General features: G+C 36.7%; 1 protein-coding gene across 6 annotated transcripts in view; it reads right to left on the reverse strand.

Moving 5' to 3' along the window:
• Positions 1-90: 90 nt before the first annotated feature.
• Positions 91-18,334, reverse strand: part of Mnt — a 42,644-nt gene continuing 24,400 nt past the window's right edge. For 3 of the 6 annotated variants that reach the window (XM_070218642.1, XM_070218643.1, XM_017138087.3), the window contains 7 exons: positions 12,432-13,441; positions 6,063-6,957; positions 5,349-5,508; positions 4,971-5,118; positions 4,701-4,804; positions 3,425-4,064; positions 91-2,952 (listed from right to left, as the gene is read on the reverse strand). In XM_070218642.1, coding sequence (XP_070074743.1) covers positions 2,882-2,952; positions 3,425-4,064; positions 4,701-4,804; positions 4,971-5,118; positions 5,349-5,508; positions 6,063-6,957; positions 12,432-12,876 — 2,463 coding nt within the window. In that variant the 5' untranslated portion in view covers positions 12,877-13,441 and the 3' untranslated portion in view covers positions 91-2,881. Of the gene's footprint in view, positions 2,953-3,424; positions 4,065-4,700; positions 4,805-4,970; positions 5,119-5,348; positions 5,509-6,062; positions 6,958-12,431; positions 13,442-18,045; positions 18,188-18,334 lie in introns of those variants that run through there. The other 3 variants (XM_017138088.3, XM_017138091.3, XM_017138092.3) reach the window with 3 other exon arrangements.

Here is an 18,334-nt window from a genome sequence, read left to right on the forward strand (position 1 = left end):
TTATTTTTGTATGCATTTCGTTTAAAATTAATTTTACATGTTACATTTACAGCTAAAAAGGTTTTCTCTCGTTTTCTTTTTTGTTTGAAATTGTTTTTTGTTATAATCTTTTCTTGTTTTTGTTGTTGTCTGCTTTTTCTATAAATATAATTTTTTTGTTGAGTTTTCTCCTTTGTTTTGTTGTTTTTTTGTTGTGTATATTTAAAGATAATTATAATTTGCAATACTCCCGATTTGTTTTCAACTTAAAGAACAAATTTGTTTAAACATTAATAATTAGTTAAGTTAAGCTTAAATTTCTAAAATGAAATCGTTCTGTTGTTTGCTGTTTTCCTTGTTTGATTTTTTTTTAATAAAAAGTACGCAAAAAAGTATTATGTTCAATCATTTGTTACTTGCCTACTTACAAAGGATGGTTACAAAAATCAAGAAAAAACATTTTCAAAAAGTGTTTTTCAGTTAATACAACGTAAAAAAAAACATAAATTAAAGAACATAAGAGCTAATTGAAGAGTTAATGTTAATTCTTCAAACGTGTGTTGGTATTATTATTTTTATACAATTTATTTTATGATTAGTAACAGAAATCGAGTGACAGACACAGGCATATATAACTATTTAGTTAATTCAAATTTCTCTTTCAACTTATGTGACTAAAGCATTTTACATTCAAACACATTTACACAGACGTTCCATACACATATATATATTTCTAGTTTAAAGATTTCGATTTTTATGATTACTTGCTTGCTCTTTCCTTTCGTGTAAAACTTTCTTGTGTGAAAATAATTTTTGATTTGCTGTCCCTTTGGTAAAAAAAAAACATTATCAAAACAAAATAAGCCCCCCGTGATGAAAAGAACTCAAAGCTCGACAGTTTCCCACTTGTTTTTAAAGTATTTACAAAATATATGGAAAATTCACGCTATCTGACCTGCTCAATTTAGTTTGTGTATACAAATATATATAGATAGATGATATATAGTTTTATATTCATTGCCCCGACCTAAAAAACTTGCAAATATTTAAGGGGAGTAGAAAGAGACGACCTGCTCTCTCCATCTCTGTCTGTCCTTCATTATTGTTCAAGAGATATCTTTTGCTAATACTTTTATCAATCCTGCTCCTTCGCTTTCTCTCTAGATATATATATGTAATATATATGCTAACACATACACATTGAAAAAATGCTCCAAAATATAACATTCAGTTTTATGTTGCCGTTTTTTGCTAGATTTTTTCTCTTTTTGCTTATCGTGATAATTGTGTTGTCTATTTCTAAGCTATTTTCGTTTTCTTTCTTTTTTTCATGTTTTACCTTTCCTTGTATATAAATGTTGTTATAAGCTTTAGTTGTTTGAGGGTGTATCAAATTTTGGGGACATTTGCTGTTCTGCTGTTACTTTGATTCCGTATTCCGTTTCAATGGCATTAAGGCAGGAATTTAAATTGCAAGAGAAGGTGTGGTTCTACGCAATCACTACATATTATATTATATGATAATGTCTTATATGCGTGTCTTTCCAGAACAAGATCAAAATAAAAATTCTCTAAAAAATTTTGTTAAATGGGGGGAGGTTGCAGGATGAAGGAGGAAGAAGGGAGGGGGTGGGTGTGGCTTTTGTTAGCTTATTGCACTATTACACATTTTTGCTACGATTTTTTGTTTGCTTGCTACATTAATATCTAATTTAAATGGGCATTACACAGATACAACACTCTCTCGCCAGCTTTTCTCCTTAGTTTTACATACTATTGGTTAATTTTCTGTCTGCAAACTCACACATACTTGACATACAAGCACTCTAATTTGATATAATTCTATTGATTTGATTTTTGCTTCGTTTATGTGTTCTTTTTGTTTTTGTTTTGCTTTGTGGTCTCGCTTTTGAAAGAAGAAGAAAGTATATCCAAAAGAAATTATTATTTCTGGCTCAGTATTTTTGGTCAAGAAAAGAGACATCTATCTTTTTTCGTTTTAGCTTTAGTTTTTTCTTTGCCACGAGAATTTTGGAAATCCTGCTTTTACATACGTTTCTAATTTATAATCTTCTTCTTCTAAGTTTTAGATATATATATATATGTATATATATTTAGAGATATATATATATACTTATAAAGCGTTACCCATTGGTGGTTTCTGTTTCAACAGCGCATTTTGGTTTTGTTTTTTTTTCTTCCTGTTTTACATTTAAGTGTGCTATTCATCTTGGTGTTTTTCTCTTCTTCTCTAGGCTTTACTATAAAGTAGTACAATTAGATATATAATGTATATAGTATATATGCATGTTGATGGGCCTGTGTGTGTATTTGTTTGTTGTGGGCCTTCAAGCTGTTGTTGTTGTGATTGCTGTTGTTGTTGAATGCTGGCTGTCGTTGCAGTTGTTGTATATTTACTTAATTGGTCTTCTCTTGTTGTCGCTGTTGTTGTTGTTGTTTTATTGTTGGTGTTGTTGGTAGCTTTCTCTTCCGCGCTTTTGTTGTTTCTTTAAAATTATTTATTAAAAAATAATCTTCCTCTTCATTTTGTTGATTTTCAAAATCGATGCTAAGTGTTGGGCGGAACTGTTTGATAGCTTTTGTTTTCTTTTTTTGTTTTACATAAAAAATTACAGCTTTGTTATTTTCTTTTTGCTGCTGCTGCTGCTGCTGCTGCTGTTGTTGTTGTTTTCAATGTGTGCGAAAGTGTGAAAAATACATAATATTTGTTTGTATCTTGTTGTAAGAAAAAAGAGTTTTCAGAGAACCTTCTTCTAGTTGTTGTTACATTTTTTCTTTTATAAGGTGGGAGCTGTTGCACACAATTCAGTTGTTGTTGTTGTTTTCATTATTGTTGTAGGTGTTCGTTTGATGTTGTTGTTGTTGTTTCTTGTTTGTTGGTTTACTGCGCCGTTGTCCCAGCACTGAGCATCAGGAAATTGTAATTGCGGTCCTTGTCCGCCTGATGGAAACCTGTTTAAAAATGAAAGATGAATATTAATAAAATTTTGGTTTATTTGTAAATTTAAATTATATAAGTACTTATGTACATTAAAAGGTAAATCCATTAAAAGAAATTGTGTTTTGAAAACTCTCAATCGTAATTATTCCTTCATAGGTGCAAGACTCTTAGGAAAAAGTGCAAATTTCTCTCAATAAATTCAAAATAAATTATTTCTTAAATTTCAAATAGGCAATAATTCTGAATTACGCACTAGAAATTCCCTTCAGTAAAATGAAGGAATGTGCCGCCGCACATTTAAAAGTAAAATCTATTAAATGAAATTGTCTTTTGAAAATTCAAGAAAGATATATGATTCTTATAGGAAAATGGGAATTTCTCTACATAAATTCAAAATAAATATACATCTTTTAATTTAAATAGAAAATAATTGCGTATTCAGTGGATTTTCGAGGGTCGAGGGTAAGTGGACTCCATGCTCACCATTCGCTGATCCGCCGCCAGTTGGCACTGCAGCGGCCACAATGGTGGCACCGCCATTCAAGGCGCTGGCCGCACCACCCGCACCGCCGTGGAATTTCAGGCCAACATTGCGGGCGCCCACCAAATGGGCGGTGGCCGTGGGCGTGGCGATCAGCTGCTGTTGCGTGGGCGACGACGAACTGGACGACGTACTGGATGACGACGACGAGGAGGACGACGACGAGGAGGATGATGAGGAGGAGGACGACGAGGAGGAGCCGCCGCCCATAAACGAGGCCGACGACGAGACGCCACTGGACGAGGAGCTGGGCGACGGCGATGGAGTCGATGGCGTGGGCGAGCCACGTGTAATGGTGGCTCCACTAGTTGCTCCTCCAATTGCCGATGGACTGCCCGCTGGGCTGCCGTTGTGATGGTGCTGCTGCTGGATTGCCGTTGGTGAGATTGCCAGTATGTTGCCGTTGCCGTTGCCATTGCCGTTCTTAATTGTCATGATACCCATGGCCGGAGTCAGTGTGGTTGCTGCTCCTCCTGTGTGGTTGCCATTGTGTTTGCTGCTAATGCTGCCGTTGGCTGCTGCGGTTGCTCCTGCTCCTGATGCTGGTGTGGCATTTGATTTGTTTATCACAGTTGTTAGCTGCTGTTGGGGCGAAGAATAACAGAATTATTAGGTATACATATATATGGCGTGTGGTTTGCGGTGCTTTTCCCTTGGGGCTTGCAAACTGAATGGTGATTATGACATTCAATTAAATAAGTTTTCGTTTAGAATTATATATTTCGAATCATATTCTTAGTATTTTACTTTGTTTAATCTATGTTGTGATTATTCTGATAATGGAACCCAACATTATTTATGAATTAAACAATCAATTAAATAAGTTTTCTTTTAGAAATATATACAATTTTGAATAATATTTTTAGTATTTTACATTGTTTAAACTATGTAGTAATTATTCTGATAATGAAACCCAACATTATTTATTAATTAAAATCTAATTTGTCTTCAGAGATTGAAGAGTCATCAGAGTGCGAGGGAGATGGAGATGCATGCAGCGAAGCGACTGCTTGCACTGCTTGAATTCTAATTCTTATTTGCTAATAACTTTAAAACGAATGGTCCGATTTGGAAACTCTTTTTTACATTTTAATAGGTAATAAATACACAACAAAATTGCATTTACACTTTAATTTCGTCAGAAATATTTTAAGGTCGTATAATCATCAAAATCTCAGTTTACGATCCTCCAATGTTATAAAGACTTGTTGTACTCACCCCAGTGGCACAGGCGTTGCCTGCGTCGAATAGAATTGTGGTTCCATTGCGACCACTGGCCGCCGTTGGTGGTACTGGTGCGGTGGTTGTTGCCACGCAAATGGCTGGAAAAAGAGAGAGAAAGCGCGAGATTAGCGTATGCATGTGGCGAGAATCGAATTGGAATTGATATTGGAATTGCATAACGTCGAAGGTCGTCGGTCGTCCGACCCTCAAGCGAATGCAAAACTTGATCTAGATTTAGATCTGTGCAAGAGATCTACAACGAACCTTTGATGGCCTGTGGAATGCTTTGCTGATCGGTGGGCGGCGTTTCCCTCCTCAAACCCAATCGCTTCAGCCGCTTCTGCAGCTCAATCTTCTGCTTCGCCAGCCTCTCCACCTCCGCCTCCTGCTCGCGATCACGCTGCGTCAATTGCTGGAACACAAAAAATTAAGTCAATTAATTAATTTACACGTTAACTTTAATTTAATCGAAAATACTATTTCTATCCTATCCTAGTAGTAATATTTCAATTTCCTATTTAACAAATAACCTTTCCAATCGGTAAATTGTTAAATAGTGGTTACAATTTCTACGTTATAGAGAATTTATTTCCTCATCAAATTAAACTTTTTTCAATTTTTTCAAAGTTTCCAATTTCTTACCTTGACAAATTTGTGGGCCGTATCGAGTATTGTCAAATTGGAGGTCTTCTTTCGGTCCTCGTCCCGCATGGGCAGCTCCTTTTTGAGCAGGTCGTAGCACTCCTTCAGCTGGGCGCGTCGCTCCTTTTCCAGCTTGTTGTGCACTTCCCGAGTGCCCGCTCTGAAAACAGACATTTATTTTGGATATTAGATCAACTGAATATTAATTGGGTTCCCTATAAAAATTAACATTTGGTCGTAGTCTTAGGTTAGAGATTTTTTTAAACATGGCAAGGTTTTATATAGAGCTTTGTTTTTACAGTTCTTTAACTTAAGTCGTGACTTTAACTTGCTTTTTACCCACTAGTTAGTACATTTAGAAAACCAAAATACAAAAAATTACAAGATTTAAGAAATGACCTATACCAAAGGATTTATTAGGAAAAATCTTCTAAAATTAAGTAAAATTATAAACTTCTGAGCAAATTTATAATACTCTCTGCAAGGGTGTAAGTAGCCACTATTTATATATCGTTATTTTTATTTTTAGGTCTTTATTCCTAATATTTAGGTCATTATTCCTAATATTTAGGTTATTGTTAAACATCTTTAGTTCATTTGCATGAACTCTTGGTGCATTTAACTCTAAAAATCATGAATAAATAAGCTGATTCATCGTTTGATGTTTCTTATAAGTGCATTAGAGCAACCCCCTGAATCTGCTGTTCAACTTACCCATTGCTGTTGGAACTGGTGGTGCGCCTGCGTCCGCCGTGTCCCGTGTGATGGTGCGCCGTCAGCTGAGATCCTGCCGCTGGCGCCGAGGAGGCAATGTTCATGGCCACCGATCCGGCGGCTGCAGAGGAGTCAACCGAATCCGCTGGCAGGCCATAGACAACACCACCGTTGGCGCTTCTCACATAGCTGAGATTGTGTTGGAATTGCAGATGCTGCTGCGGATGATCCGCCGACTGATCTCGGGGTGCTGAAAAGGCATTGGACAGTGAGTAGGAGCGAATCCGCGAGATGCTGGTGTCCACTTTTCGGGTGGATGTGGGCGGTGGTGTTAGGGGAATGACCGCCGGTCGCAGACTATGGAATTGCTGCTCGATATGCTGCATGTTCTGCATATTCTGCATTATCTTTCTGATCCTCTCCCCGGAATTGGGATTGTAGCGAAACGAATCCAGCGAATCGGAGGCATTGGAGGCACTGGAGGCCGAGGCCTTTGGATAGACCTCCTTGCCATCCGAAACCAATAGAAATTTGGGCGGTATCGAGGCGAAGGGGCCCAATTTGTGCTTGGCAGGATTGGATGTTGCAGGTGTTGCTGCTGTTGCAGGTGTTGCAGGTGTTGCCGTAGTGGCTGCTGCTGCTGCTGCCAGCACCATGACGGCAGAGGAGGCGGGCGAGGGGGTGCTAATTGCGGGGGTGGTTGTGGGGGAGGAGGTGGCGGTGGTGTTGGTGGCTGTTAGCCTCTGTGCCGCCGCTGTTTCGGCAGCTATTGCTATTGCCAATGCTGCTCCTATTCTTGCCGCATCATGCTGTTGTTGCTGTTGTTGTTGCTGCTGTGGGGAGTGGGTGTTGTTCTTGTTCTTGTTCTTGCTGTTGACTGAGGAATTATCATCCTCTAAAAGTGGCCGAAAAGTAAAGAAGAAATAGGAGAAAAAACCAAAATAAGAAGACAAATCATAACTAAGAAAAAATAGGGCAGCGGGTGTATAGGAAATGATAGAATTAAAAACTAAATGAGATGAATGTGCGAGATACAAGAGATTTTCTTTAATAATAATTCATAGTTCGTAATCTAGAAATACGATAAATTACACTAGAAAAGTCCAAAACAAAAATTTGTAAGCATTTCCCTAAAAAAAATCGGCCAATCAAAAAATCAGTTAAGTTAACAATCAAAAATAAAATAAAAACAATTAAACTAAGAAATCAACTACTATTACAATACTAAAAAACTAACAAAAATATATTAGAAAAATTCAAATACTTATTTATGGATTGTTAAGATCTTAAAGAAGTGTTAGATAAATATTCAAATTAAAATAAATGATTAAATTAACAATCAAAAATAAAATAAATACAAAAAAAAACAAGTAAACTAAGAATTCAACTACTAAAAAAATAATTTAAAAATTAAAATACTTAACTAAATTTTATTTACATCTTGATATAAAAGGCAACAACTAAGTATACATAAGTGAAGTAAATTAAAAAAATAAATATTCAAATTAAAAAACTGACTACCATTACTTTATACATTTTTTTCTTCTTTCAAAAAATCTTTCCAATTTGTTAAACAACAAAACCAACTTAGAACAATGCATTTCCACAAATGATTTAATTTATTTGAATGCAGAAAAATACTAGAACAAAAACATGTATTAAACTAAAGAAAGACTTGGGTTGAAAATCAGAGCACAAAGCGGCGGAAAAAAGACAAAGGCAGCGTTTAATGAATGCAAATTAATTCGGGTTAAATACAACAGACAACAACACAGAGCCAACAGAGTCAACAATCAGTGGGCGATGAAGGTCCTTTGGTGGGTTAATTATATATGATTAAGTGCGGGTGTGTGTGTGTAAGCGATGAATTAGTTACGCATTCGTGGAAAACCCTATGCGAATTTCCATCGAATTGCGTCCGAAAAAAAAGGAAAAACAACGGTGGCCAACCAACAATCGCATTTATTATGCATTATTAACGATTGTTGTTGCGCTGTTTTCTTAGGTAAATGCGGTGGGTGGCTGGGTGGTTTTCCACGGGTGGTTGGTGGATCGTTAGTGGGCGGTTGGGTGGTTTGGCTGAAGTAAGCCGAGACACGTGTCGCATGTTGACAGACCAAAAAAACCACAAAGACAGATCGAATGTGTAGCTCAAATTGAAATTATGGGGATAATATCGAGTCACAACCCTTGAAAGACAACCCTATAATAATTCTATAATCATAAAAATGTCTATGCAAACTGTTAAATAGGAAATCAACTTAGGAAAACTGTTAAATCTTCCCTATTTAAATTTTCTATTTTTCTGAGGATTTAACAATTTGTTATAGGTTCAAAAAATTAAGACAATTTCTAATTATCATTTCAAATCTTAAGTTTTAACCTACCCATAATGGAACTATCTGAATCTAAGCTTTTAAGAAACGCAATACCCATTTCTTAACCGATTAAAAACGGAATATGAAATAGAGCCTTGTAATTCAATATCAGCTATTGTATTGCACTGGTTTTATCATTTCAAATGGGGTCATAAAATGCACATAGTGAAATCAGTTTTCAAACAGAATCTCAAATGACACACGAAGAGACTTATCGAAACAAGAAACACAATTGCATAAAGAAATTCTTTATGCAAACGAATAGAATAACTAGAACAACATGGAATTACATTACACGGTAAAAGTAGCTCGAACTTTTAGACGGTTTTCTTTTATTTTTGATTGTTTACAGAAAACATAAAATATTTTTCGTGTACTTAATATTTAAAATGACATGTGTAATGAAATATATTTCATTTCTAGCTCAATGGGTGCGATATGTTTTCTTTTTTTCCATAAAGTAATTAAAAATGTTTCTTTAAAGCTTCTAGCTTTGTAAAGTGAAAAAACGAATAAAGAGTAAAGCTCTGGATTTTTCACACCCTTTTAGGCAGGGCAGGGCATACTTTACAAAAAGATTCAAATTCCAGGGGGATTATCAACGCCCTCTTTTTCTCACACTTCCTCTCCCTGTCCCTCGCCCTGTGTTCTCTGCTCATGCACATGTGTTCCCCCCTCCTTGCCCCTATTTTTCCATATTATTTAACACCCACATCACGATGCCACGTGACGAAAGCGCACGTGGCTGCAACAACATCGGTTGCACACTTATTAACCCACGCTATCACACACGAACACTTTGCTTTGATGCACAGAAAACAATTTTACCGCATTTAAACTAATACAAAAATGTATTCAGTATTTTGTAAATTAATTTTGAATACATTTTTAAATTTTATATTGAGTAACGCTATGATTTTAATCCAATGATTTTTTGTATTTTGTTTGAAATATTTTTTTTTTAATTAAGAAGCATTTCTTTTCTGTACCATTGCCATAATGCCGATATATCCATCTCTTTTTGGGCGATAAGGTGGTTTGGCTGAACTGGCCGTGTGTTTGATGTTGCTGCCGTGCAACAATATGTTGCTGTTGTGCTTGAGGTTGCTGCCGATGCTGTCGTAACTGCAGTAAACTTTGAAAAGCACTCAAATGTTCCAGCAAGTCGGCAATAAGTTGATTTTGCTGCCGTTTCGGTGCGGTAAAATTTAATTTATCGACTTGCTGCGACGACATCTTGTGTCGTTTGGATAGAAAAAAAATCTTCGAGGAAAATGCAGTTTTCCCGTTCGCGAATCAACCGCAACTGAGTGGGAAAAACTGTCGAAGAAGAAGAATCGAAATCAAAGCATCGCCGGAAATTTACATTTACGAAAGATAATGCAAATCGGATGGAGAACAGACAACATCGTTTTGCATATTACCGTGAAACGTCAAGGAAAGGGGGGTTATAAAAAAAACAGTTTTGTATTAAATGTTTTCTTTTATCATTTCAAAAGTCATCATTTTTGTTGCCCCCTTTTCGGGAATATAAAAAATTGGTTCATATTTTTAAAATTATTTATCAAAATTTTTCTTTTATCTCCAGGATTAATACAAATTCATTTTAGAATTTAAACTAGAATAAAATTTGTTAAAATTTTATTTAATAACATCTAGCAAACTGCTTAATTTATTCGCAAACTTCTGAATTACCCGGAAAATTACCAACTGCACTTATTCACCCACATTTGAGCCAATTATTAGGAAAAGCCTCGAGGGCCCTGGATTTTCGGGGAACTTTCTCTGCATATAAATAGAATTCCTCAAAAAACAATTTCTGATAATATACAAATACAAAAAAATTAGGAAACAAAGAAAATAAAGTTAAAAAAAACCAGGAAGAGAGAAAAACAAAAACAGGAACAGAGAAAGGAGAAAGGAGGAGAGAGTCAAAACAAGAGAAGAGACAGAGACAGCTGTCCAAATATTACACATGCAACGCCGAAATAAAAAAGCATAAAAAATAACAACAGCCAAATAAAATTTGTAAGTGTGAAGAAAACAAACATAAAACATAAAAGCCTAAAAGAAAGGGCAAATAATAATAAGAAATGGGCACGGAAAAAAAGGCAGGCCGACAACAAAAACAACAATAACAAAAAATGCGTACAAAGTTCATTGACTTTGTTTTACACCAGCAGCCGAAAGAGAGCGCAAACAGAAATGCGAGAGATTAAAGAGAGCAATGTGTAAGAGCAAAAGAGAGCCGCTCACGTGGAAGTAATTTTTTTTATTATTGTGCTATGACTAAACCGTGCGAGGAAGAGCGCGCGAAGAGAGAGAGCCAGCACATGACGTGACCCCAAACAACAACAACAGCAACAAGTACAAGCGTACGTGCGAAAAAATACGAATGAAGCGCATGACAAAAGCGAAAAAAAGACAAAGAAAAAAAAGCAGCCGAGATGAACGAACAACAACAAAATCCACACATGTTGACAAAAAAGCGAAAAACCAAAAACCGAATTGAGCACAGCAAAAGGCAAACGAAAACAAAATACAAAACACAGTGGAGCTCTTCAGACTACAAATTGTTTAAAATATATGTAGATACACTTATCTACACCACCTATCCTAATTAAGTAAAAATTTTCTTATTTATACAAAAACGTATGCATTTTTAAAATCCACAATTCTATATTTTACTGGTTTTACTTTTGCATATTTTTTAAAATAATTTGAAAAAAAAAATGTTGGACTTTAATTATTTTTACTGTATATTCGACGTTGCAAATCTTTGTATCCGATAGTCAAGGCAACAAAAACACAGGTAAAACTCAGAGAGGCAAAAACAAAAACGCAGCATGACAATTTAGCACATGCCAATTGGGCAGAGACGCAAGCTGCGACGCCGACGTCGACGTCGCAGCCAGCAGCGCGCTAAAAATATAACAGTACCTGCTGCTTGCCACGCTTGCAACCTGTGCCAAAAAGAGAGCGTATGAGTGGGGGAGCGGGCGAAGTGGGAGAGCGGAAGAGAGAAAGAGCTGTGTTGTTGTTGCACTTTGGGGATTTATTTTATTTAATCTTTTTTTATTTTTTTGGTACAGTGCGCGCCCACGCAAAATGCAGTCGACGTCGACGTCGCAAACAAGGTCAAAACAAGTTTAAATGCAGCAAAAGCAAATGGGGGAAAAAAGAGTAGCAGTTTCGTTTTTGGAAAGGCGACAAAAGTGTCAAAATATGAGCAATGTAGCATCGAATTGTTACAAATATCCACTCATATATTATTTACTTATCCCCCTAAACTTTTCGTATATATGTATGAATATTTATCTATGTATCCTAATTGATTAATAAAAGCTATCGTCCACAATCACCCATTTGGCTACACCTTCCAATAATAATCAATCAAGTTCAGAACGGTGCGACGTTATCTGTAGAATTTTTATCACCATCACAGGCGACAAAGACATATAAATATGCCAAAAATAATTTTCCCAGACATTCGAGTTAGGAAAGCGGTAAAATTAAGTAACAAGCTGCACAAGTTTCACAATTTCATATTCGCAAATTTAAATAATTATTTTCGTTAATGATATTGGTCTTTATTTAAAAACTTTTGTCGCCTGACGGGAGAGCCCAACAAACAGTTAACAGCGGGAGCAGAGCAGCTGATGTTGTTGCACTAGAAACAGTGTTAGACGACGTTCACACAGCAGCGGGCAGTAAAGTAGCAGCACCTTGCCCTTGTCACTCAGAACTCGCGATGATTTGATGATGAGTGATGAATTTGGGTTGTAAGTCGGAGATTTCCAATAAAAATGTATCACAAGTACTTAGTTAATTATAAACTAAATATAAACTGGTAACAGGAAATCAGTTTTTTAAAAATAAAATCAAAAGTCCACCCGGGGGCGCCAAAAAGTTGTTTCAATTGTGATTGGAAAGTTCCGACTTGCATTGGGATGGGTGAATAGGGGGGTAAGGTTAAAGTGGAGAGACTTACCCGAGATGAGGGGGCGACCTTCGCTGTGTCCGTTGGCGACTGCGCTGCCAACGACGGCGGCAAGCTCATAATCGTGGGCAGCGGCGGCTAATTGACTGCGCGGACTGCTGTGACCGTTGCTCAGACCGTTCCCGTTCGCATTGACGTTAACGTTTACGTTCACGTTACCGATGCCGACGAAACCGTTGCAATTTCCGTTCGTGAACGGTGGCGTTGCAATAATCCCGTTACTGCTACTGCTGCTATTTCTATTGTGCTGGCTGCTATTGTTGTTGTTGATAATGGAGATGCTCTTGCCCAGCAGCGACTGCTGTTGGGGCAGTGCCACGCCCACGCCGACTCCAAGTGCGCCGGCGCCACCGCTTCCCGCCTGCGGGACCTCATTCAGCTTCTCGATAAATTCAGCCGCCCGGAGGAGCGTATTAATGCCCCCGATATTTGACATAGCATACACAAACTAGCGCACTCCCTCTTCTCGCACACACACACACGTAACAAGGACGACGAACGCGTAATACAAGAAATGGATATATAAGTTTGACAAAAAAAACAAAACACGATTCTCGTACACCAACACTGAACAGGACGAATACACGCGAGAGAGAGGGACAGAAGAGGCAGCAGCTTTAAGTCGCGACACGTTTACAGTTATTGTGGAAATTGTTGTTTAACTTCTTTTGGATACTATTGTTGTTTAAAACTTTTCTACTTTTGTTTTTTCAAAAAATATTCTTGGAAATTGTTGTTAAAAGTACTTGAAAATTGTTGAAAATATTGTTGTTGAAAATTGTTGGTGTGTGTGGCTTTTATTGACGATTGGTTGTTGAAATTATTGGTTGCTGATGGTGGTTTCTTGTTTTACAATTTAGCTGGTTGTTGAATATTATTGTTGAACTTGGTGAGTTTTCTGCCACTTTTGATGTTGTTGATTTTTCGGTGGTTCTTGCTTGCTGTTGTTGTTTATATATGGTTGCAGTTTTGATTTTGGTGTTTGTTTTTAGTAGATTGGGCTGAAATGGGAAAAAAAATTAATTTTTGTTAGTTATAATTGTTAAAAAAATGTTATTTAAATAATTTTTCATAATTTTTTATATCTTAAGAAAGATTAAAATATGAGTTTTAAAAACTCTACACCACTAGAATTTTATGAACTTTTATATAAATTTAAATGGGAGGGAAATGAGAACGTTTTTCGAAAACCAGTTGCTAACAATATTGTGCTCGCAATGCCGCTCATAAAAAGGTCACAATGTCGGGCAAAAAATAGGGTTAGTTGTCATCTATAATTGGTAATAAATTCAAATTGGTCGACTCTTAAACTACATATTTTATTTGTCTTTTTACTATTTCGTTTGTGCTGCCAGCTGAGCAGCGCAGCCAGCGTCGACGTCAGCAGCTGTTGTGTTTGCGCTAATTGTGCACAGCTGCGTGGCATCAACACGGACACAAAAAACAAAAACAAAAGACAGGAAAAAAACAAATAAAATGAGAGAGGAAGAGAGCCCCAACCAACAAGTTGCAGTCAAACGAAAGGGACGGAAATTGAGGGGCATAAACAGAACATACGGTGTGCCCTCGATATAATGGAGCCCATATTATACATAGTAATGCAAAAAAAAAAATCAGGTTGCATGTTAGGTATGTTTTTACATTTATCACATCATTTTAAAGTCAATTAAGCATATTACTAATATTAGAAAAAGCCTAACAAATATTTTTTTCTTATTTTTTAGCATTTACAAATCAAATTTAAATGTGTGTAATTACTACAAATATTTAATAATCAGAAGATTTTAGATTTTCGTAGAAGAAGGGGTAAACAAATTTTAAAAATCTAAATAATGGTTCAACATTGCAGAGTTCACTGCAAAACACGAGAGGAAATAATGAAGGAGGGGGAAAAAAAGATAGATTGGCGCGTGCGCGCAGGCTTCTCCCCCTCCTTCTGCTTTTCCATTTCCCCATCAAATCCCCTTCTTTCTCCTTTTCCCTTTTTCATCTTCCGTCAGCTGCTGGTTTTCCTTGTGTGTGTGCATGTGTGTGTGGGGCATTCAACTGAGCGGTGAAAAGCATTAAGAGAAAATAATAATGTTGCATTGTATTTGTTGTTGCTGTTGTCATAATTCATATAAAAGGTCAAGGGTCGCACGCGAGAAAGAGAGGGCAATATGGAGAATTGCAGCCGGCTTTATTGCATTTTAGCCTGTGCAGCTGCTCTCTCGCTCTTTCTCTCTTGCGCTCCATTATTACTCTGCCCCTGCGGAGAGGGACATTAAATAAATAGGGAGAAAATAATTGGAGAGAGCTTTGCGATATGACCAAAAGTCCTTTGAATGACTCTGCTTTGGCATTAAACACGCTTTAAATGGCCACCCCATCTCACAAACTCAAACCCCCCCCTGCCAACTCCCATTTACACCCCTCATTATCTCGCTACACCCTCACTTTACCGCAGTATCCTAGCTTTACAGAGTGGTTTATCCGTTTCAGGGGTTTCAAAATGCGTCCAGCCAAAAAACAACACGGATTCCAATCTATAATTGTTTTTCAATATATTAAAATAGGAGCGTTCCAAAGGATATAATATATTTTTAGGCTAAAAGAGGTGTTACTTTCAATAAATCTTGAACCTAAATATGTCTGTTAAATAAACCCCAATGAAGGACGCCTTGAAATATCACGATCCAAATAGATATGGTTGTATTCAGAATAAACGAGTAACGGGAATAACAACTAAGATTTCATATTTTGTGGTCTGAAGATACTGATTTAACAATCCTAAAACCTTCTGACGCGAATGGTGGGTACTAAAAGCTCCGTTCTTTATTTTCCATCGTCATTTGTTTTCTTTTACGGGGTGACATGTTCATTGTCAACTTAGGTAAGAGCAAAAACAATGGCGATGAAGAGAGTCGAGGATGGGAAATGGGTGAGAAAGCCTGCGGCGCGTGGCAAATTCTATTAAATATTCAAATCGAAATCGCTTTGAATGGCACGAAAAATGAGAAAGAAAAAATCGCAGTAATTGACTGAGACACCCACGCAACCTCACACTGCATCTGGATTTTTTTTTTTTGGATCCCGAGAACGCAACTACAAAAAAAAACACAGAAAACTTTTACATATATACTAGAGCCCTGCACAAGTATACTCGTAGAGCCCTTTTTCTCCCATTTCAAAAAACAGCTCGAGTAAATCAGCTCACAAAAATTTTCAAATCGAATAGCTCAGCTCCTAAATTTTTACAATGAGCTACTCGACTCGTTCGAAAACAAAGGGCTCATGGAATCATAAGCTCATGGAATCATGGGCTCGAGTAGCTCAGTTTTTCGACCGGAGCTGAAAAAACCTTTTATTTTTTATTTTGCTTTAATTTGGATGAAGGATTTTTGTGGCTTTTTATGCAACGGCAATATCTTAAGATCAACTCGATTTAATATGTTGTCCTCTTCAACAATTATCTTTGTTAAAAATTAAAAAATAATGAAACGTTTCTCCGCCCAAGAATCGCTAAAAATAAATAGCTACCCTCGATGGACCGCAATTTTATTTTAACAGTTTGCCAAAAAAAAATTGCTAGTTGACCATAGTTTTCTTGTAACCGTCTCTTCTTTTTGTTGATTCTTAAGAAATCGCGGTCCACCGAGGATAATTATTTTGCTGCTTCTTCTAGTGAATAATAAAACGTTTCTCCCCCCAAGAATCGCTAAAAAAAAATTACCCTCTATGGACCGCGATTTCTTAAGAGTTTGCTAAAAAAAAGTACTGGCCATGATTCTCTTATAATCGTTTTCTCTTTTTGTAAATAAAATGGAAATGACATTAAGCCCTTGGAGCTATTTCTGTTCGAATAACGTGAGCTGTTTGTTCGGTTTGTTTTTTGACATGAGCTACTCGAGCCAAACTGTTTGAAAGGGCTCTTGGAATCATAGGCTCATGGGAGGAGCTCTTACTCGATGATTCTGTGATCCCATGACCTATGATTCCTAAGTCACAAACAAACAACTCAAGCTCAAGCTCAGAGCTGTTTTAAACTCTACTCGTGCAGGGCTCTAATATATACATTAATACAAATATAGGTATTTTGTACCTGAAAACGCAAAACAGAAACCGACCCCAAGGAAAAGGGAATGAAGAGAAGCCAAAGAGAGTGGGCCGGGGGGAGGGAAATTCCACCCCAAGGTTCGCACTTCGAGGGCCAAGGGTCGTCATCATATTTCCCAAAATACCCTATAGGGTATACATATGGCCCATTGTCAGGCTTTCTTCGTCAGCTTTCTTGGCCAGCGTGTGAAAGAAATCAAAGACAGTAGGACTTACCTAACGCGAATTTACTATATACAGGATACAGAAAATCGGTTACAGAAAGTAAGACTTATAGAACGGTTTCGTATGTCTTAAATAAAAAGTCTGTCAATAATTATATATTATATGTGGTTCAAAAATCATAGGTCTTAGTTACTAAAATGTGTTTATAAGAGAAGTCAGAAAATGTTTATCGAAAAATGCAATGTTTTTATACCAGAAAGTTCGTTATTAATGAGGTTCTCCTGTGCGTGTAAAAATCGAAAGGGAATATGAGGAAATCAAAGGGAAACCTTTATTGGGCAAAAACCGGAAAAGGACTCGAAAGAGGGGTTGTTGCACACACGAGAGGTGATTGAGATTCCCCCATCCAATAATCACATAAAACACTCAACCGAAACTCAAAAGTCAAAATGCAAAAATTGAAAGGGAAAAAGTAAGCGAACAAATTAAAGGAACATTTGCGGTTGATTTGACCGAAGAAAGAGAGATTTGTAATCTGAGAAAAGGGTCTCGGGGAAATTTAATCCTTTTCGGGCCATTTTGGGTTCGGTTAGCTGATTAACCTTAAGAATTTTTGCCTACTTAAAAATTGAGAAAAATATCCACTCAAAGTAAAGATTAAGCAAATGCGCTTGAGTCAAACAGTAAAAAAAACAAGTGGAAAATAAATTAAAATAAAAGCTCTCTGCGGACAGCAGCCAAAAAGAAAGTAAAGATTAAAAAGAAGGCAGAAACATACAACAACAACAAAACAACTTAACAACAAAAAAGTTCTTGTTCTTATTCCCCCGTGTATTTCAAAGCTCTCTTTGTCATTTCCTCTCTTTCTCTTTATCGCTCTCTCCACCATTTTACGCACTTTCTTTGCATTTCCTTTTTTTTCTGGCGGCTTTCGTCATGTGTTTTTGTTGCTAATTTTGAAATGAAGAGTGATGAAGCGTGCAAAAAAAAATCAAGAAAAAAATTCCGTTTCGTCCGTTTAAAAATAGCCAAAAATGAAAGAGGAAAATCTTTAGCGAATTATTTTTCTTTAATTTTTCACGATCTATAATATTAAATTCAGCTGTTTTTAATTGGAATTGGTTTCCCTTTTTTGAAAACTATATTTTTGAGTGTTTTTTTGTTTTGTTTGGCAATGCATCACTGTTATCTCAAGTGAAAGACCAAACTGTTATGGAGAAAATTATGTTTTCTGATGATTAAAAATAAAATTAACACACGCACACAAAACGTAGGATTAAAGAGCAGACAAGTTAACACTAATACCAATACAATTATTTTATTTTTCTCTTGTGTTTCCACCTACTTTATAAACTTTTGCCATGCGCTTTGATCAAACTTGGTTGAAAACTTGAAAAAAATATGTGGTATTTATTTTTCCTTTTTTCTAATAATTGTTAAAAAAAACTTTTTTGAACTGACGCAACTTTTAGAGTGTGACGTCTGCGGCGACGGCGACTGCGACTGCGACGCGCACGCTACGGCTAAACAACGAGAAATGAGAAGACGGCAAAAGCGAACGGACGAAATGCCAAGGCAGCAAACGGAGACAGGGAGAGCGCGAAAACGAGACGACCTAAGAGAGCGCCCCCACA

This window comes from Drosophila takahashii, chromosome X (assembly GCF_030179915.1).
Source record: "Drosophila takahashii strain IR98-3 E-12201 chromosome X, DtakHiC1v2, whole genome shotgun sequence".
Lineage (NCBI taxonomy): Eukaryota > Metazoa > Arthropoda > Insecta > Diptera > Drosophilidae > Drosophila > Drosophila takahashii.